Source organism: Eschrichtius robustus, chromosome 12 (genome assembly GCF_028021215.1).
Source record: "Eschrichtius robustus isolate mEscRob2 chromosome 12, mEscRob2.pri, whole genome shotgun sequence".
Classification (NCBI taxonomy): domain Eukaryota; kingdom Metazoa; phylum Chordata; class Mammalia; order Artiodactyla; family Eschrichtiidae; genus Eschrichtius; species Eschrichtius robustus.
This window is the reverse complement of record NC_090835.1, coordinates 41,499,321-41,521,053: the sequence shown is the minus strand read 5'-3', so window position 1 is coordinate 41,521,053 and position 21,733 is coordinate 41,499,321. Positions and strand designations below refer to the sequence as shown.

Here is a 21,733-nt window from a genome sequence, read left to right as displayed (position 1 = left end):
GTCTCCACTTCTCCTGAGGACAGACAGAGGGGAGGAAGAAATGGCCTCCGGGAGGGAATGCCCTGGAAACATCACTCACAGGAGCCACAGGGAGCCCAAGGAAACCAGCAGAATGTAGCCAGTGAGGAAGACCAGGCTCAGGAAGTCTGGCCTGGCCCTACTAATGAACCTCATGTCACTGATCTGTTTCTTGATCCAGTCAGTGAAGTAGGAAGTGCTGGTGTAGATGCCCGGGAAGCGGCGCCGGCTGCAGCTAAAGCTCCAGCTCAGTACCCCCATCCGAATCCAGGTGTGGTTCACTTGGCAGACAAGGGAACTGCCAGAGTTACCCTGTGGAGGGGAGGAAGGGAGACATAAAGGAGGCAGCAGGAAGGCCTCCCTGCAAGTCCTGGACAAATAAACTTGCACCTTCCCGGGCCATATCCTTAGCACGAGCTGTGTTAGGCCCGTGCTGTCCCTGATATCGAGGCATGGCTATGAACCTGCTCTGTGACATGGAAGCATTGCACTGGGGCCCAAGCTCAGGATCACAATGGCCTCTCTCTGCATTCCCCTGCTAACTCTCTGACCATAACTAGCAGTCCCCTCCTCTGCCTTCTCTTTAAATCGTGGTGGGCCTCCAAGGTGTTGCCCTTGACTTTCTTCTTTCCTACAATCCTGCTTACAGAATGAGCCATTTGAAATGCAAACCTGCCCCCTCTCTTTTTGTGCAAAGCAGGTGCATGTATAAGAATAATGTTTACAACAGCATACATCAAAAGGTAGTAGCTGTTATTTCTGCTGATGGTGGGTTTATGATTTTCTTAAAACTTTCTTACATTCCTCTGTATTGTTGAAAAGTTTTATAAATCTGAAAAACAGCTCATGCTCTCCCTCCCTCCCTCCCCCACATATATGTATATTTTTAAATGTAGTGTAAACCAAGATTTATAAGACATAATCTAATGAAGAGTGCATAAGACATGTAAGGAAAAAATAATAAAACTATACTTAAGAACACAAAAGAAGACCTACATTAATGTACAGATATACCGTTGTTCTTAGATGAGGCAACTTAAAACAATGTAAAAAAGTCAGTTCTCAACATTTGGCTTCCTACAGTATGGAAGACTAGATCTCCTTTCCCACCTTGCTGAAGATAACTAAACATGTGAGATTTTAAATGCATGGGTGAGCTGGCAAGAAAATAAAGACTCCTCAGAGTGCAAAACCCAAGGGAGGGGTGAAACACAGAGAGCCATCAGCAAAGCCCAGAAGATGACTTTTGCCCCAAGGCCATAGGCCAAACCCAGTGAAACTGAGCTTTGGTTTTCACAGCCTCATTTGTGGGTACAGAAGGCAAAAGGCAAAACCCAGGGCCTGCCCAAGGAGGGGAGCCTAAGAGGAAACCTCCTGCAAAAAACTACACCTCCCAGAAAGGACCACACCTTCCAAGTGAAGATAAACTAGGAACACCTGCCCTCATGTGAACTTGCAACTTGAATTCACACTGTCTGGGTGGTTAAAAAAACTTGAGCCAAGAACGTCGTTTAAAGAGGTCCTGGGTTGGTTTTATGTCCAGGTATCTGGCAGAAGCAAATATAGATTCTGACTGAAGGAACCCACTTTCAAGCCATGCTTCAGCGAACTCCCACAAAAAAACACTCTAAAGAACATGTCCTCACTCTTAAAACATCACCCTGCACACAGGGAAGCTGAGGCACCAAGAGCAAATGCCAGCCAGCAGAAAAAAACAAAAGCAGCATCAGAGCCTTCATGATTTGAGATTCAGAAATCATCACGTGGAAGCCTCAAAGTTTCTGGTAATGCACTATTTTATAGGCTTGGTGCTGAGGGTATGGGTGTTGGTTGTGTTATTCTTTATTCTCCATACACATTTTATAAATATTCTTTTATCTGTATTCAATAGAGAGTAAAAGAGTCAAAAATTATAACAATGTCAGTTCTCCTTATGTTGACCTCTAAAGTTCAAGCGATTCCAAATAAAATGCCAGCAGGATTTTTTTAGGACCTTGACAATCGGATTCTAGAATTGATATTGAAGGATAATAGTCCATGAATTCTATGACAGGTTTGAGAAAAAAAGAGCAAATTGGAGAGGCTGGGGACTGCAGAAATATCTAAACAGGGTTAGATATATTTCAAAGCTATAATTATAGAAACCACGGTACTAGCATAGAAACAGAAAAAGAGACCAATGGGGGAATGGAGAGCCAGCCAGATGCCTGCAGGTGGAGGAAACTTGGCACATGCCCAGAAAGTGTCATGACTATGAGAAAGGAGGTCTCTGTTGTAGATGGTGGAGAAACTGATGGAGAAAAATGAAGTTGGACCCTATCATAACAAAACTCCAGAGGAAATAAAACTCTAAATGTGAAAAGTTAGAAAGATAAAGCTAATTAAAAATGTAGGGCCATGACTTTATGACTTGGGATGAAGCACATGTTTTAAAATAAAACCCCACAAACCTGAAGAGAGCAAATGTGTTAGGCTTAATTATATCAAAGTTAAGACCATCTGTTCAATGAAAGACACCAAATCTCATTGAAGATAGATGATGAATTAAGATAGGGCATTTTCTCTGTCTAAAACCAACTAGAGGTCAATTTTAGCATATCTAAGGAAACCCTGAAAATTAACAAGCAGAGAAAAAGAGTTGAGGGAGACTTGAAGGTTTCCATGTCTAGGCTGACCCAGTTGTCAGCTCCCAGTGTCCAGACCCCCATGCTCCAGAGGAGGGAGATGGAGTAGGGCTTGGTGAAGTTTAAATCAAATTGACTTTTATTTATTTATTTATTTATTTGGTTGTGTTGGGTCTTTGTTGCTGCACGTGGGCTTTCTCTAGTTGCCGCGAGCAGGGGCCACGCTTCACTGTGGTGCCTGGGCTTCTTATTGAGGTAGCTTCTCTTGTTGCAGAGCACCGGCTCTAGGTGCGCGGGCTTCAGTAGTTGTGGCACGCAGGCTCAGCAGTTTTGGCTCACAGGCGCTAGAGCACAGGCTCAGTAGTTGTGGCGCACGGGCTTAGTTGCTCCGCGGCATGTGGGATCTTCCTGGAGCAGGGCTTGAACCCGTGTCCCCTGCATTGGCAGGTGGATTCTTAACCACTGTGCCACCAGGGAAGTTCCAATCAAATTGATTTTTAAATTGAGACTTATAATAGACAAGGTATTTAATAACTGAAAGTAACTGAAAATTATGGGCTCTGCCCAAAATGATGTTTGGAGAAGGGAGGAAGATTTGACACAGGGCATATGGGGGCAATGACTAGAAAGAATAAAACTATTTAATGTGGATTCTCGAACAAATTGAGATTCCTCAACAAACAAATACAGGAGGGGACTGTAGCACAATATCATTTATGCAAAGTAAAATATACGTATAGCAACACTATGCATTTTTCAAAGATACAGACGTCTTTAAAGACATGTATTAAACAGATTTCAGTAGGGGCCTTTTGTGGAGACAGAAAATGGAAGATGAAGGGGAAAATCAAGCCAGTGATAGTCAAGCTAGTGATAGAGATATGGTTGACTGGACTCTGGCAATCCAGAGAAAAAGAGAACTCAGAGGGAGAGAGAGAGAAAATAGAAGAGAGAGAGAAAGAGCTTGTATGTGGACATTCTCTTACCACAGTGAAATTAAGCCAGAATCCAGTAACAAAATGTGAACCACCCCCATCAAAGAAAAAAAAAATTAACTTTCAAAAATGTTAAAATGAAAACAGAATTAAAATCTACAGTTAGAGTGTAGAAAGATAAGAAGGCCATACATTGCAAAGCCCATGGGATGTGGGCCTGAATTTCACACAGAAGAGTCTTAGTCTAAATACTTTAATACCAAACAAGAGAGAATGAAAATAAATTATTTATTATCATCATCAATTATTTATCACTGCATATTCAGCTGAAGACACTTGAAAAGGAATTAATAAAGACAAAAAGCAGATGTCATGCATTAGAAAGCAAAAAAATCATAGACTTGAGGAATAAAATCAATAAACTGTACTTAAAAAACAACAACAAAATAAATATCTTGTAAGTCCTACCAAGAAAAACTCAAAGAGAAGGAAAATTCAAATACTTTGTGGTATAAGTAGAAAAGAGACTAGAATCAGATCCAGGGAAAATACACTTTCTAGTATCTGAAGACTATTTATAACTTTCTCTTTATGGATTTAAAATCCGGATGAAATGAATAATTTCTAAGAAAATCCAATAATCATGGACAAAACAACTTAAAATATTGCTCAAGAACTACCCCTTCAAAGGAAAACAGGCCTATGTGGTTTCACAAGCAACTTCTATCCAGCATTCAAGGAGCAGATAATTTATGTTATTTCAAATGTTCCAGAACATAGACTGTGCTTTCAAGTGAAGCATAGTCGTGATTCTGTAACTTGACAAAGGGGGTGCCTTCCTCAACACACCTTCAGTGGAGCCCAGCCTCACTGGAGGAAGACAAAACAAAACGCAAAGGCTGCGTGGATGGTATCTCATAGGACTGCTGTTTCAGGGCCAGTACCTTTCCTGGGCCATGCACCAGCACTATCCTGTGCCTGGCCCAGAGCCCAGCACGGGGTGTCTTGTTGGATGAACAAATAAATTAAACGTATTCTAAAAAAAGATATTATAAATCTGAATCCAACAGATGAATGAAACCAAAGTGCACCATGACCAGGGAGGGCTAATCCTGGAAGGCAGGGTAAATGGACATGAAGAATCTGTTCACGGAACCGACTCAGCACCCTGAGTCAGAGTGTAGAGTCATCGTGATAGCTGCAGAAAACACATTTTATGAAGCATAGCATTCATTCCTGAAATAAAATGCCACAGTGAAACAAAGGAATGGCTCTCTCCTCGACAGATGATATGCCATGTTAGCAACATGCTTCATGATGAAGTGTGGGAAGGACTTCCAGGAAGGTCAGCAACAAGAAAAAGCTACAATTCCAGGTTGCTTTTGGGGAGCAGTACCCAAAATAATGAAAAAAGTAAAAATCATGAAAATGAAAGAGGCAAAATCATCACTAATTGTAGCTCATATGGGCATAGACCTGGAAAGCCCAAGAGAGTCAACTAAAAACTCTTGGATATAATAGAAGGGTTCAGTGAGCTGAACTCCCAGATGTTTTCAACAAGATGAGTCTGGGGGATGGAAATGAGGCAAGTGAAAAGGAAGGAAGGCTCTTGTCCTGCTGAGGAGGAAGCAGTAGACATTGATTAACTCTAGGTGCTAAGTCAACTTTAAATACGTGTGTGGAAAATATCTGTAGTAGAATGACATTGAGCTATGACAACTTTTAAACCACTACAGGGGAAAAGTGGAGTGGAAAAAAAAAATCAAACCAATACATAAAGTAAGGGGATAAAAAGAAACATTCTTCTTGGTAAATGGATTAAAGGAAAGCCTCCCAAATGTGTTGAAAAATATAGCACTGAGCATTATACTGTTTATAAGAGACATACCTAAAACAAGATAGCATAGTGTCTCCTGGAAGACAGAGCAATTGTTCTGGAATATGATTCTTGACATTGCAATAAACAAGAAAAAGAAGTAAGAGGCATACATATTGAAAAGTAGGAGACAAATTTACCATTGTTTGCAGATGGTATGTCTCAAAATTAAAGAGAATCCATTATATCCACTATATCCAGGAATTTTGCTTATTACAAAGTAAATACACAAAAAATCAATATATAATACAAACAGAAAATACACTGAAAAAAACATTTTATATTACAATAGAGATATAATATAAAATATCTAGGAATAAAGTTAAGAAGCAGCATGAAGTAATTATATGGAGAAAGCTATATAAACTCCTGCTCTAGGGACACAAATAAAATAGAGCAAAATAGAGTCTATTTTCCCTAAATCAAACTATCAATTTCTACCAAAATCACCACATGATTTTCCTTTTAATATTATACTGAGATTGTTCAAAAGAAAATGGGAAAAAAACCCAAACACATGGAAACTAAACAACATGCTACTAAAAAACCAATGGGTCGGGCTTTCCTGGTGGCACAGTGGTTAAGAATCTGCCTGCCAATGCAGGGGATACAGGTTCCAGCCCTGGTTGGGGAAGATCCCACATGCCACGAAGCAACTAAGCCCGTGCGCCACAACTACTGAAGCCCACACGCCTAGAGCCTGTGCTCCGCAACAAGAGAAGCCACTGCAATGAGAACCCCGTGCACTGCAGTGAAGAGTAGCCCCCGCTCGCCGCAACTAGAGAAAGCCCGCACACAGCAACAAAGACCCAATGCAGTAAAAAATAAATTAATTAATTTTAAAAAAATGGGTCAACAATGAAATCAAAGAAGAAATCAGAAAATACCTTGAGACAAAGATTGTTCAATTAGAATGACATGGGAGAAGAGCAAGGTAAATTCTTTAAAAGAAGAATAATGAAGGAGGACTTGCCTTACCACATACAAAAAGGAATTATAAAGCTACAATAATTTAAAAAGAGTGGTGGTGGCATACGAATGAGACTGCAAAGGGCAGAAATACACAAAAATAAGATGGGAATGTATGATATAATAAAGAGGGCATTTCTAATTCATTGCCAAAAAAAAGTATTCAATAAAAATTATTGACATAACTGGCTACATTTGGAGAAAAATAAAACTGGTTTCCTCTCTCACCCTTCTAGATGAATCAAAATTAAAATATTTAAAGAAAAGAATTAAGAACATGTATGAGTAAAGAATTTTATAATCTCAGGGTGGGAAAGATATTTCTAAGCACAGCACAGAAACTACAATCATTAAGGGAAATAACGATAAATATGAACATATGAAAATTTTAATAATTAACTCTATGGGAAGAAATCCACACCAAAAAAAGGTAAATCATGGACAAGTAGGGTAAAATATTGTAAAGCATTTCACAAAGGGTTAAAACTTCTGGTTCCTAAAGTTTTTTTTTTAACTTTTTATTTTGAAATAATTTAAGACTTACAGAAAAGATACAAGTATAATATTTTTACCCAGACTCACTAATTTAATGTTTAACCATATTTGTTTTATCTTCTCTCTCTCTCCATAAGTATGTGTGTGTGTATACACCTATACTTATGAACCACTTAAAATTAAGTTGAAAAAGACATGATGTTCCTTTACCAATTACCACAGCATATAATATCTACAGTTTTTACAAATCAATAAAAAGAAAAGTAGTTTAACAGAAAAACATGAGCAAAGGACAGGGAAAAGTGTAAATGGTACATTGAACACAACAGGCATCTTCATTGGAACCCCCTTTGTCCCTTTAAAATGTATTTAAGGGGTGAGTTCTTTCCCTGATCCTGGGTAAAAACTGGGCAGAGTCAGAACGTTTTGCTCACTGTGATTAATGTAATCATAATCAGTAGGATTACGCGGTCACATAAACTTCTCAGTTCAGAAATCAGAATATCCATAGCCAGGCAATAATCACAAAGCTAGACTTGATTTAAAGTCAAACTTCTCAATAGATAACTAATTAGGACCACTGTATAGCACAGGGAACTCTACTCAATACTCTGTAATGGCCTATATGGGAAAAGAATCTAAAAAAGAGTGGAGATATAGATATAGATATATAGATATAGATAACTGATTCACTTTGCTGTATACCTGAGACCAACACAACATTATAAATCAACTATATTCCAATTCAGCCCCATTTACTTCAGCACTCCCCTCCTTTGGGGCAAAAGCCCCAGTGAGGGGAGAAGGAAAAACACACTTAAAGGGAACAGAGCTGGCTCAAGCCCGACCTCAGATTTTCCGCTCTAGCAATGTGGGAGCAGACTCCACCCCTGACAGGGCGGCCACAGCCAGGGAGCAGAGAGGAAGTCCCACCTCACACCCTGTGCAGGCTCTAGCTCCTCCATCACCAGCCACACCCTCTATCAAAGTGATAGTGGCCAGCACACCATGAGGAAAGACGTGGTTGGCATCCGCATCAAATCCGGCCCTCACACCAAAGACACTGGGCACACACAGTCTATGTAGGGACACTCCCACATAAAAACACCACTTCAAGACCACAATAGATAACTGTTTCACCTAAATTCACAGAAACAGAGAAAGTTAAGTAAAATGAAAAGAAAGAGGAACTACTCCCAGCTGAAAGAGCAAAAGAAAACCCTTGAAAAAACAAATAATGAAACAGATAATCAGTCTACCAGACGCTGACTTCAAAAAGTTGCTAATACCCGCGTGTCACAACTACTGAAGCCCGCATGCCTAGAGCCCGTGCTCGGCAACAAGAGAAGCCACCGCAATGAGAAGCCCGCGCACCACAACGAAGAGTAGCCCCTGCTCACCGCAACTAGAGAAAGCCTGTGTGCAGCAACGAAGACCCAACGCAGCCAAAAATAAATAAATTAAATAAATAAATTTATTTAAAAAAAAGAAAAGGAGGAAATTTCAAAAAAAGTTGCTAATAAAAATGTTAAGTGAATTAAGAAAGAGTATCAATATAAACATAGATGCTTTTTAACAAGGAACTAGAAACTATAAAGAAGACCTAATCAAAAGTAGATAATTCAATTTCTGAGATAAAAAGCACTCTAGAAGCAATGAATAGCCAACTAAATGACAAAGAAGAACACATAAGAGATCTGGAAGATAGACTAATGGAAATCACCCAATCAGAACAGCAGACAGACAAATGGAAAAAAAAAAAAGAAAGCAAAATATGAGATCTATGGGATAATATAAAATATGCCAACATATGCATAATAGGGGTTCTGGAAGGAGAAGGGAGAGAGAAGGGGATTGAAAATGTATTTGAAGAAATTATGACTGAAAACTTCCTAAGCCTAAAGGAGGAAACAGATATCAAGGTACAGAAAGAACAGAGGGTCCCAAACAAGATGAATCCAAACAGACCCACACCAAGACATATCATAGTTAAAATGTCAAAAGTTAAAGATAAAGAGAGACTCCTAAAAGCAGCAAGAGAAAAACAGAGTCATGTACAAGGGAACCCCCATAAAGTTATCAACTGATTTCTCCGCAAAAACTTTGCAGACCAGAAGGGAGTGACATGATATACTCAAACTCATGAAAAGGAAAAACCTGAACCTAGGATACTCTACCCAACAAAATTATAATTTAGAACAGAAAGAGAGAGAAATAATTTCTCAGACAAGCAAAACTAAAAGAATTCAGCAATACCAAACCTAACCTAAAAGAAATGTTGAAGGATATTCTCTAAATTGAAAAGAAGAAAGAATCTGTAGGAAAGGGAAAATCCCAATAGGAAAAACAAATATATAGTAAGGATTGAGGATAACTTAAGTAAGCCAGTACATAGAATAAAAAAACAAAAAATATTGTAAAAGCAACTATAACTACAATAAACAGTAAAGGGATAAGCATGAAGATATAAAATATGACATCAAAAACCCAAAATCTGGAGGAGGGGAGTAAAAAATGTAGATCTTTTAGAATGTATTTGAACTTGAATGACTTCAGTTTAAAGCAAATAGGTATAATTATGGGTCAATATACATAAACCCCATGGTAACCACAAATCAAAAACCTACCTATTGTAGGTTTTGTACACACAAAAAACTAAAAGAAAGGACCTCAAGAATACTATAAAAGAAAATAATCAAACCACAATGGGAAAAACAAAAAGAAGAGGAAAGGAAAAAATAAGAACCACAAAAACACTGGAAAGCAAGGAATAAAATGGCAATAAGTACATACCTGTCAATAATTACTTTAAATGTCAATGGACTAAATCCTCTGATCAAAAGACATAGGGTGACTGGATACAAACAAAACAAAACAAGACCCTTCATTATGTTGCCTACAAGGGACTCACTTCAGGGCAAAAGACACACACAGACTAAAAATGAGGGGATAGAAAAAGATATTTCATGCAAATGTAAATGACAAGAAGGTGGGGGTAGCAATACTCATATCAGACAAAATCGACATTAAAACAAAGACCATAATGAAAGACAAAGAAGCATATTATATAATGATAAAGGGATCAATACAAGAAGAGGATATTACACTTGTTAACATATACACTCAATACAGGAGCAACTAAATATATAAAGCAAATACTAACAGACATAAAGGGAGAAATTAACAATAATACAATAATAGTAGGAGACTTTAACACCCTACTGACCTCAATGGACAGATCATCCAGAAAGAAAAACAGTAAGGCAACAGAGTTCATAAGTGACAACAATGACCAGTTGGACTTAATTGATATCTATAGGACACTACATCCAAAAAAGAAAAAAAAAAACGTAGAATACACACTCTTTTCAAGTGGGCATGAAATGTTCTCCAGGTTAGATCACACACTAGGTCACAAAACCAGCCTCAACAAATTTAACAGAATAGAAATTATGTCAAGCATCTTTCTGACCACAATGATATAAAACTAGGAATCAACTACAGAAAGAAAAATAGGAAAAGAACAAACATGTGGAGACTAAACAACATGCTACTAAAAAACCAATGGGTCAATGATGAAATCAATGAGGAAATCAGAAAATACCTCAAGACAAATGAAAATGAAAACACAACTTTCCAAAATCTTCAGGATGTAGCAAAAGAGTTCTAAGAGGGAAGTTTATAGTGATACAGACCTTGCTCAAGAAAAAAAGAAAAATCTCAAATAAACAACCTAACCTACCACCTAAAAGAATTGGGAAAAAAAAACAAAGAAAGCCCAAAGTCGGCAGAAGGAAGGAAATCATAAAGACCAGACAGGAAATAAGTAAAATAGAGATTAAAAAAAAAAAAATATATATATATATATAAAAGAATGATGAAACCAAGAGCTGGTTTTTTGGAAAGATAAACAAAATTGATAAACATTTATCCAGGCTCACGAAGAAGAAAAGAGGACCCAAATAAACAAAATAAGAAAGAAAGAGGAGAAATAACAACCAATATCACAGAGATACAAAAAATCCTAAGAGAATACTATGAACAGTTATATGCTAACAAATTGGACAATACAGAGAAAATGGACAAATTTCTAGAAACATATAGCCTGCCAAGAATGAGTCAAGAAGAAACAGACAATTTGAACAGACTGATCACTACAAGTGAAATAGAATCTGTAAAACAAATAAACAAACAAACTTCCTGCAAACACAAGTCCAGGTCTGGACAGCTTCACTGGGGAATTCTACCAAGCATAGGAAGAACAGGTTACACCTATCCTTCTCAAACTATTCCAAAAAAGTGAAGAGGATACTCCCAAATTCATTCTATGAGGCCACCATTACCCTGATACCAAAGCCAGAAAAAGACACTACCAAAAAAGAAAATTACACACCAATATCTTTGATGAATATAGACGCAAACATCCTCAACAAAATATTAGCAAACTGAATCCAACAATACATAAAAAGGATCATACACCACGATCAACTTGGATTTATTCCAGGGTCCCACGGATGGTTTAACATACACAAATCAATCAATGTGATACACCACATTAACAAAAGGAAAGACAAAAACCACATGATCATCTCAGTAGACACAGAAAAAGCCTTTGATAAAATTCAACATCCATTCATGATAAAAACCCTCATCAAAGTGGGTATCTCAACAACACATGGGAACATATCTCAACATAATAAAGTCCATTTATAACAAACCCAGGGCCAACATAATATTCAACAGTGAAAAGCTGAAAGCCTTCCTCCTAAATTCAGAAACAAGACAAGGATGCCCACTCTTGTCACTGCTATTTAACATAGTATTGGAAGTCCTAGCCACAGCAATCAGACAAGAAAAATAAATAAAAGGTATCCAAATTGAAAGGGGAGAGGTAAAACTGTCACATTTGCAGATGACATGATACTCTCTATAGAGAACCCTAAAGTTTCCATCCAAAACTATTAGAACTAATAAATGAATTCAGTAAGTTTGCAGGATACAAGTTTAATATACAGAAATTTGTTGCATTTTTATACTCTAATAATGAAATACCTGAAAGAGAAAGTTTCAAAAAATCCTGTTTAAAATAGTGTCAAAAAAAACTAGGGATAATCTTAACCAAGGAGGTGAAAGACCTATACACTGAGAACTATAAAACATTAATGAAGGAAACTGAAGAAGACTGAAAGAAATGCAAAGATATCCTGTGTTATTAGATTTCAAAATTAATATTATTAAGGTGGCCATACTACTCAAAGCAATCTACAGATTTAATGCACTCCCTATAAAAATACCCAGGAAATTTTTCACAGAAGTAGAATAAATAATCCTAAAACTTATATGGAACCACAAAAGATATCAAATTGCCAAAGGAATCCTGAGAAAAAAGAACAAAACTGGAGATATAACTCTCCCAGACTTCAGACTATACTACAAAGCTACAGTAATCAAAACAGCATGGTATTGGCACAAAAATGGACACAGAGATCAATGGAACAGAAATAGAGCCCACAGAGAAACCCACAAACCTACAGTCAATCTATGACAAAGGAGGCAAGACTATACAATGGAGAAAACACATTCTCTTCAACAAGTGGTACTGAGAAAACTGGACAGCCACATGTAAAACAATGAAGTTAGAACATTCCCTCACATCGTATATAAGAATAAATTCAAAATGATTTAAAGACCTAAATGTAAGACATGAAACCATAAAACTCCTCAAAGAGAACATAGGTGAAACACTCTTTGACATAAATCACAGCAATCTTTTTCTTGGATCAGTCTCCTAAGGCAAAAGAAATAAAAGCAAAAATAAACAAATGGAACCTTATTAAACTTAAAAACTTTTACACAGCAAAGGAAACCTTGACAAAACAAAGAGACAACCTATGGAATGGGAGAAAATACTTGCAAATGATGGGACTGACAAAGGGTTAATATCCAAAATATACAAAGAGCTCATACAACTCAATATCACAAAAACAAATAATCCAATCAAAATGGGCAGAAGACCTGAATAGGCATTCTTCCAAAGAAGACAGGCCAACAGGCACATGAAGAGATGCTCAACACTGCTAATTATTAGAGAAACACAAATCAAAACCACAATGAGGTACCACCTCACACCTGTCAGCAAGGTTATCATCAAAAAATCTACGAATAACAAATGTTAGAGAGGATGTGGATAAAAGGGAACCCTTGTACACTGTTGGTCGGAATGTAAATTGGTGCAGCCATTATGGAAAATAGTATGGAGATTCCTTAAGAAACTAAAAATAGAGCTACCATATAATCCAGTAATTCCACTCCTGGGTATATACATTGAAAAAACAAAAACACTAATTTAAAAATATACATGCATCCCCAATATTCATAGCAGCACTATTTACAATAGCCAAGACATGGAAGCAACCCAAGTACCCATCCACAGACAATTGGCTTAAGAAGATGTGATATATATATATATATATATATATATATATATATATATATATATATATATATATATATATATATATATATATGTATATGTATATATATATATATATATATATATACATATATTACAATGGAATATAACTCAGTCATAAAAAGAATGAAATACTGCCATCTCCAACATGGATGAACCTAGAGAATATTATGCTTAGTGAAATAAGTCAGATAAAGACAAATACTGCATGATATCACTTATATGTGGAATCTAAAAAATAATGCAAATGAATGTATACACAAAACAGAAACAGAGTCACGGATATAGAAAACAATCTTGTGGCTACCAAAGGGAAGAGGGAAGCAGTGAGGGACAAATTAGGTGTATGGGATTAACAGATACAAACTACTATTCAATATATATAAAATAAATAGGCAACAAGGATATATTGTAGAGCACAGAGAATTATATTGATTATCTTGTAATAACCTATAATGGAATATAATCTGCAAAAACACTGAATCACTATGCTATACACCTGAAACTAACACAATAAATCAATTATACTTCAGTTTTAAAAACCACAAGAAATACTTGTCTTAAAAATGAAAAAAAATTTTTTGAAGGTGTCCAACTCAAGAAATTATCCCCTGTGTATATAGAAATTTGATTTATGAGAGAAGTGGTGACAGCCAGTACAGGAAATGGTTTTTCCAGTGAATGACACTGGGACAATTTGTAGTCCATACGCAAAATAAATAAAAATAGACCCCTAAATTACACCGTTCACAAAATGAATGCACATGGATTCAAGACCCAAATGTGGAAACCAAAATTCCCAAACTTTTAGGAAAAAGAGAACATAGGAAAATGTCCTTATAACCTCAGGAAAATGAAGGGTTTCTTAAATAAGCATAAACTAAAAAGGAAAAAAAGGATATATGTTTGATTGAAATAAAATCTAAACTGCTAACACAACATTATGTCAACTATACTCCAATAAAAAAAACTTTTTTAAAATCTAAATTGCTGTTGAGCAAAGGAGAGTATATACAAAATGATCAAAAAGAAAGAAAATATTTGCAATATACACAATGAACATAAAATCAGTATCCAAAATATAAAAATATAATAAAAAGAAAATGACAAACAACAGAAAAATGTGTAAACTATCTGAACAAGTGATTCACAGAAAAAGAATTATGAATGGTGAATAAACATATGAAAGGATGCACAGTTGCACTAGTAACTGGGACAGGTACATGCAACCGCAATGGGATACTATTTCTCTAGTTCTCATCCTCAGAATGGAAAACATTTTACAGTCTGACCAGTACCAAAAGTTGGCAAGGATATGGAACAATGCAATTCTCAAACACTGCTGTAAGACTATAGATTAATACAATCACTTTGGAAAATAATTTGGCAATGACTATTAAAGATGAAAGTATGCACAGCCTATGACCCATCAGTTCCTTGCAGGATGCACCATACTGAGAAATTCTGGAACATGTAAATAGGGAGATGTGTGTAAGAATATTCAGAGCAGCAGAGTACGCGATATGAAAAAATTAGAAGCTACCTCAATCTTTATAAACAAGAGAATGCATAAACTGTGGACTATTCACAAAAGAGTATATTGTAGATAGAGCTGTTAATTAATGAATTACAGAGGCAGGTATCAATATGGATAAATCTCAAAAACAATGTTGACTAGAAGATGCAAGCAGCAGAAGCTTGCTTACAGAATGATGCCATTTATGCTAAACTCATTCTGCCAGAATCTGGCCCAGATCTGGGCATGTGACTGATGTTCAGAAGTGCTCAAATAACGTGAGAAGTACTGCCATTATTAACCATAACTGTGGACAGGAGTGAAAAGTATTTTCACCCTTATTTTACAGATTGGGAAACTGAAGCCCAGGGAAAGGAGATTTTCATAAGGTCTCCCAGTGCCATGTGGAAAGGAATGCATGACCACTGAAAGTCTTCTTGCCCAGGTCTAGACACTGCACACCTGACAGGTGTCCATGCCCCACTGTAAGCTGGCACAAATCATGTCATTCCTGATTAACTTCTTCTGGCCCTTCAAGAAGAGGAACTTGTACTGTTGATTGCAGATCTCGTTGTTTACAATCTTGACAGCTACCTCCTGAAGACTGTAGGAGGGCTGTGGGGTCTCTGAAGAGAGAGAGATCCTGCCTCGTCATCCCTTCAGCTCTTTGGCACATCTCCATCTTGGAGCTATCCAGATTGGTAATGTGGGAGGCAGGGCCATTTCCTGGGATAGTGATGTATAAAGGCCCCAAACCACAATCTGACTTTTGAAAAAGCCCGAGCTCATTAAAAAGTCTCCCGAGGGGCTCAGACCAACATCCAGGCACTGAATGAAGCCAAGGAGAGATTACCCCAGTAATTCACGTTCCATGAGGGTGAATGGCTGGGCACTTCTTCATGGCTACCTGCCAATGTGGCAAGACCTTAGAGCCCAGAGTGAGCCACCCCCTGGAGGGAAGGACCCCACAAAGGCTCCTCAATTCTAGGACCTCAGAATGACACCAACAGGGGACAGGAATTATTGGTGCTCAAGATAACAAGTGGGTACAATGGCTACCCAATGCCTAGGTACCCCCCTGAGACCACAGTCCTTGTGCCACCTGCAGACAGGAAATCCCATTAATAGCCAAAGATTAATTTCCTTCCAGGCTGCAAGGTGAGAGCTTGACATTGGAGTTAATTTAACTTTGGGAACTGAGGTCCGTACACGTCATGAGTGTCTTTTACACCAGGGCACTGTGTATATCCTCCTATCAACAGAGTTCAGGGCAATGTGCAGCACGTGTAGGTGCTCAGGAAATATTTGCTGATGGAGTGAATGAGTGAATAAAGGAATGGATGAAGGAGCCCGTGGTGGAGTTATGTTCTGAAGAGGCAGGTGTCTTGGGACCTCGGCCTGCCTTCACTTACCTTGAGTATACGTTTGTCCCCACCCAATCATCCAGCACATGGATCCAAGAGATGGCTTGAGTTTAGGGTTAGGTAGACAGACAGGCTGGATGAGGGGGGACCAGGAGACAGAGTTCCTGAGCTTCAGGAGGGCAATATCCTGGACATGAGCTTGGTGAAATCCTCATGAATCACGATGCAAGTGACTGAGAGTTCGGTGCCATTTTCTGAGAGGCGTTGAATTCCCATCTTCACAGAGTATGATCTGGGGTCCTTGGATCTGCAGGGTCACGGGTAGGAGGCAGATCACCAGCAGTGGGGTCAAACATGGAATGGTTGGAGAGACACAGGCTGAGCACAGGGCTACCCAGCCAGGCCCCGACTCCCGGATCCCCAGATTCAGCAGGGGCTCCCAGGCCAGAAAGCAAAGCCCCTGCGACTGGCTGGCCACCCTGACTGACCTCTGAAAGCAGTGCGCAGCTGTAAGGACCCACTAGTGGTGGATGAGGGAGCCGCTGCAGTTGTTCGTGCCCAGGAATAAGATGCTCACCTGCCATGGCCATTTGCCTACCTCTACTAGCTTCCCCTTCACATTCTTGCAGGAGATGTTAGTCTGACCACAGGCCTGGAACCAGGACCCTTAGGAAAAGGGTAGAGAGAGGGCCATGACAGCCCCATGCAGACTCTCAGGCAGCGAAGGGCAGCCCTCAGACTTCCAGCCATCACAAGCAGCCACTGCCACATGCACATGTGGGGAGGGGCTTTTCTCACCACCCCCAAAGTGGCAACCAAAGGCCCAGAGGCAGCAGGAGCCCCATGTTATAAAGAGAGCCTCCTAACAACAGGGACCAGACAACCCCTCCAGGGCTTCTTACAATCCATCAGCCCAGGATTCATCCCTTCTCCCTTGTTTACACAAGTGAAGGAGAAGAGAGAATCATCAGAGGGGTGACTGTCAGTAAGCGCTAAGTGATGGGGCACAATGAGCAGAGCTGTTGGTCAGTTGTAGCCAGAAAGCAATGGACAGTGATGTCACATTGTACAACTCCAGGGCCTGCCTCCATAGACCACCAGCCCTGGAGGTGCGCTCTCTGCGACCATACCAGGAAATGAGTAGAGATGCTTGTCAATTTCCTCCTTGCTCCTCACTGGCCCCAAAAGCAGGAGTGGGAGCAGTGGGGGCTGCATTGAACTGGATAGGAGATTGAGATTCTGAACTGGACCACCTTGGACTGGTATTTAATAACTGAACATCACTGAGGACAGGAAAGAGAGAAATTCTACAGCAAAGGTTGGAGACCAAGATTAAAGACAAATTAAAAGGTTCCTTATGTATAGCCTGCTGTAAAGTTTGGGCTGGCCAAGAAGCTGTCATAGGTGGTCACAGACCTCCTCATACAGGCAAAGTTGGACATGTGTTTACACTGTCTCAAGCAGACGTGGTTCCAGAAAGTGTTTCCCTCAGCAGTCAGCGTGCAGTGCCAACCAGAGCTTCAGGGACTCAGCAGCAGCAAGCAAGGCTCATCCTTGCCTGGGAATGGGGGCGGGGGGCGGGGGGGGGGGTGCGGGGGCGCGTTCCGTGGTGGTGGTGGAGAAGGTACAACAATCAACAGACCAGGCTAATAATCTATTGCGGCTCATACACATTAGCAGAAACATCTACTGGGCCCTGCCTCATAGCAGTCCCTCAGAGGGTCCCAAACCATTGATGTTTGGTCTTGTTCCACCATGTCCCAGGGCTCCTGGTACTGCTATCAGATGTGGATGGCTGGTTCCCTTGCCACACACTCCCATGGCTGGTCACCTTCACCCTCAACCAGTGGCTCCCCACAGGGATCCACAGGCACCTGCACAAGCCCCAACATCTCCATGGAGTTTTGTCTGCCTTGTCCTCTCATTGCTCCATTCTTGCCCATGTTTCTGTCCAATGGCTTGCTGTCTTATTTGCTGTCTCCCCCAAGGGGGAGCCACATTTCCAGCCCTTCTCATATACTGTGGTGGGTTTATGGCTACCTTGTTTCAGATTACAGCCTGCTCCAATGGAGACTTTGGGAGGAAAGAGAGGGCTTCCAAAGCCTTGCCCTTGCCTCTCTCACAAAGCTTAGGCCCTGGAGACCCAGGGTCCCACAGAATGAACTTTGCCACTTAAAAAGGGACAGCTCTAAGAGGTAGGGTTGGGCTTTGCTTCTGTGCTCCACACCCTCAGTGGGTTCCTCAGTTTCAGAGAACAGCACTCCTCAGAACTCACGTCCAGGACAACGTTGACTCTGATCTCCTTCCCCCAAACCTTATACAAGATGTGCAGGATTCAGCCTGGAGATGCCAGCACCAGATGCCAGCACCAAGAACAGCAACTGAATCTGGAGGGAGCCATAATGGATTAATTTGGGGGCATGAGGTGTTGCGGATCAAGCTTGTCATACACACAGTGATACCATTCCACGCACGGGGGACACTCAGTGGCTCAAATAGATTCCACTGCGGACCACCTCTACCCCTTCTTGGAGTTCTAGAGTCCAAGCACTCCCACTCACAAGCTGTATTCCGATGTCACCCCGTGCACTCACACGTGGCAATGGGAATGCGTGTCTTGGCTCATGACCTCCGTCCCTACAAGGTCCCAGACCCTCACCCCACATCATCACAGGCACAGCAGTTAGCTACAAGGAGCAGTGCACATCCTCACCACCCCCAGACGTCACAGATGCCTGAGGACAGCACAGAGTAGGAAAGCGCTCATTCATTCACTCACTCACTCAAGGAACTGGTCTGGGAAGGGGAGTCACACAGTGAAGGAAAAGGACAAATTCCCTAAGTTGGGGAACACATCCCTACTAACAGATGCCACGCCAGCAAATTTTCTGCCTAGGGCAGAATGGACAGCTGGCAGGTAACCTGAATCAGGGCTGCCACCACAAGATTACATGTGGTCAGGTAGGGTGGGAGCCCAGAGACCTTGTCACATGGGGTCCCACACTTTTTACCCCCGAAGAGTCTACTGAAAACTGGTATTGAATCCTGGCGCCACAAGCACTTAGTTCTCTGGGCCTCAGGTTCCTATTGTGAAATGGGGATATTGGTAAAGCCCACTTCAAGGGGTGTTGAGATATAAGCCATGTGAATGATGCCTTATGTGGGATGAGCAGTCACCCACATATCACATCGCCCTCATCACAAGTCCCAGTTCTCTGAGATTGTGCCTCCCAAATCCATTCCATGGATATTAGTTTTTTTCCATTTTTAATAAGGCTCTTTCCTCGTGTTCATGGTCACTGGCAAACAGGAACTGCCTCGACACTGTCTGGGTCCCCAGGTTTGGCACACCATGCAGTGTGACGAGCAGATGCCCATCAGGAACAAATGGAGGCCACGCAGGCATGAGGACGGTGGATATAGGCACCCAGGCAAACAAAGCCCTCCTGCCTCTCTCCCATGTTCCCAAAGCCCTACCTTCAACATAGAGATTATTCTCAGCCCTGGCAGAAGGAAATGGAGATGTGAGGCCCTGAAGATCTCCCTGCCCACATGCCATGGCAAGCAACTGCACGGCCCTCACTGGTCCTCATAATGGGACTTAGAGGCAGGGTGGGGCAGGGCATCTCTACTGTGTGAGAATTTTAGAACTCATGGTTTGTTTATGCAGGGCAGCAGGGAGTGAGCCTCTGCCCCAGGGTTGGGGGCTCACCCAGCTGGGGCAGCAGCAGGAGGCTAAGTAGACAATGTGGTCTGGGTCATGGCCTGCCAGAGCCATGATGTGATGCTGCTGCCAGACACCTCTCTGGAATGGTGCTGCTGATGCCTTGCCCTGAGCCTGTGACAGCATGCGCTGTCTGGCCCGAGACAGTGCCTCCTGGGCTCAGCCTTGGCCTTGACGGGGCCCCTGTATCCCTAACCCTAAGTCTGTCATAGCGCCAGGTATCTGGCTTGTGACAGTGCCTAGTGCCTGGCCTGTGAGGCACTCCCAGTGCCCAGTTCAAGTTCCTTTATGAAGCCCTTCTCATGGCTCCCCTGGAGGTATGGAAACTGAGGCTCTGAGAGGGGGACGGCTAGTTCCTGCTGTGATTGATTGAGCTGGAACTGAAATTTTCCTTTTTCCCACTCTGCATTTTTAAGAGAACAGCTCATGGGTAGAGGCCAGGTGTTTTGGGCCTGGGAGGTGAATTCCTGAGAGGAAGCAGCTTGCAAGCCTGGGTCTTCATGAATCAGCAGAATAAATGACATTTTGGGACCCCTCCCCACCACTCCATTGAAGTCCCCACCCCAAGAATCCCATGAGGGACTGTCCATGAGGACGGCTCACTCCTGCTCCACCCCGTTGCCAGTGTTGTCAAGATCGTGGGTAATGAGATTGATGCTCATTACACTGCTAGAGGAGATGGACTGGGGCCAGCACTGTGGAAAACTTTGGAATCATTTAGCAAAGCAGAAAATGTGCCTACCTCACAACCTGCAGTTCCACTCCTGGTTGTGAGCCCTAGAAACATCATGCACGTATGCAGGAGGAAAGACACGTGAGACTGTTGGCAGCAGCACTGTTGGGTAGAGCCCCAACTAGAAACTACCCAGCTGCCATCAAAGCCAGGATGAATGCACGGAATACTCGAGCAATGAGAACGGACCACTTCATGTAGCGACATGGGAATCTCATAAAACATATTGCTGAGTGAAAGAATTCAGACACCAAATGGTACATATTGCATGAAATTCAAAAACAGGCAACACAAACTATTTTTAGGGATACATGGTAGAAAATCAGATTTCCTACAATCAGATTTCCTCTGGGGGAAAGAGGGAGAAAGAGGGAGGGAGAGAGAGAATAAAGAAAATCCAGAGAAGCAAAACTCTCTCTACTCTTCTGCCTTTGTGGAAAGTAATGCTTTACGGGGGAATGATCAACCAATAAAACCAAGGTAATTGAATAAAGACCAAGCATATCCGTTATCACTGCCAATGTGAATACAAAGAAAAACCTCTACTTTTGCAAGTCAGAGATTCTTATACTGGGTAGAAAAAAATCCACTCACATGCTACTCAATGGAGACTCACCTAAAACAAAGTGATATGAAGCAGTTGAAAGTAAAAGATGGGCAAAAATATATTAAGTATATATAAGCAAAAATAGAAATAACAATATTAATCTCTAAAGATGTAATTCAGGACAAAAGCTTTAAACAGAAAAATAAAATTACTCTCTGTTGAAAAAAGATAAAAATTGTAATGACTATGTAACATTAAAGTTCTGTTCATCAGTAACAACATCAAACAGTGATACACGAGAAATGGAAAAACCTCACTTGCAGTGGGAGAGTGTTCTCCAGCTTTGTCTATCTTTGAGGGATTGAACATCTATAAAAATCAACTGCACACTAGACTACTAAGAAAACCACAATAACTTCCCTAAAAGTGGAACTAGTTTGAGCCACATTTTTTACCATGA

The 21,733-nt window shown here is 40.7% G+C and overlaps 1 protein-coding gene across 1 annotated transcript; it reads right to left on the bottom strand.

Annotated features, from left to right (window-relative positions):
* Positions 1–75: 75 nt before the first annotated feature.
* LOC137772838 (putative serine protease 46) lies at positions 76–19,828 on the bottom strand. Its single transcript, XM_068556874.1, is given in 6 exon segments — positions 76–330; positions 15,368–15,531; positions 16,318–16,458; positions 16,461–16,576; positions 16,758–16,935; positions 19,747–19,828. Coding segments are annotated over 6 exon segments (936 nt in total).
* Between the last annotated feature and the right edge of the window lie 1,905 nt (positions 19,829–21,733).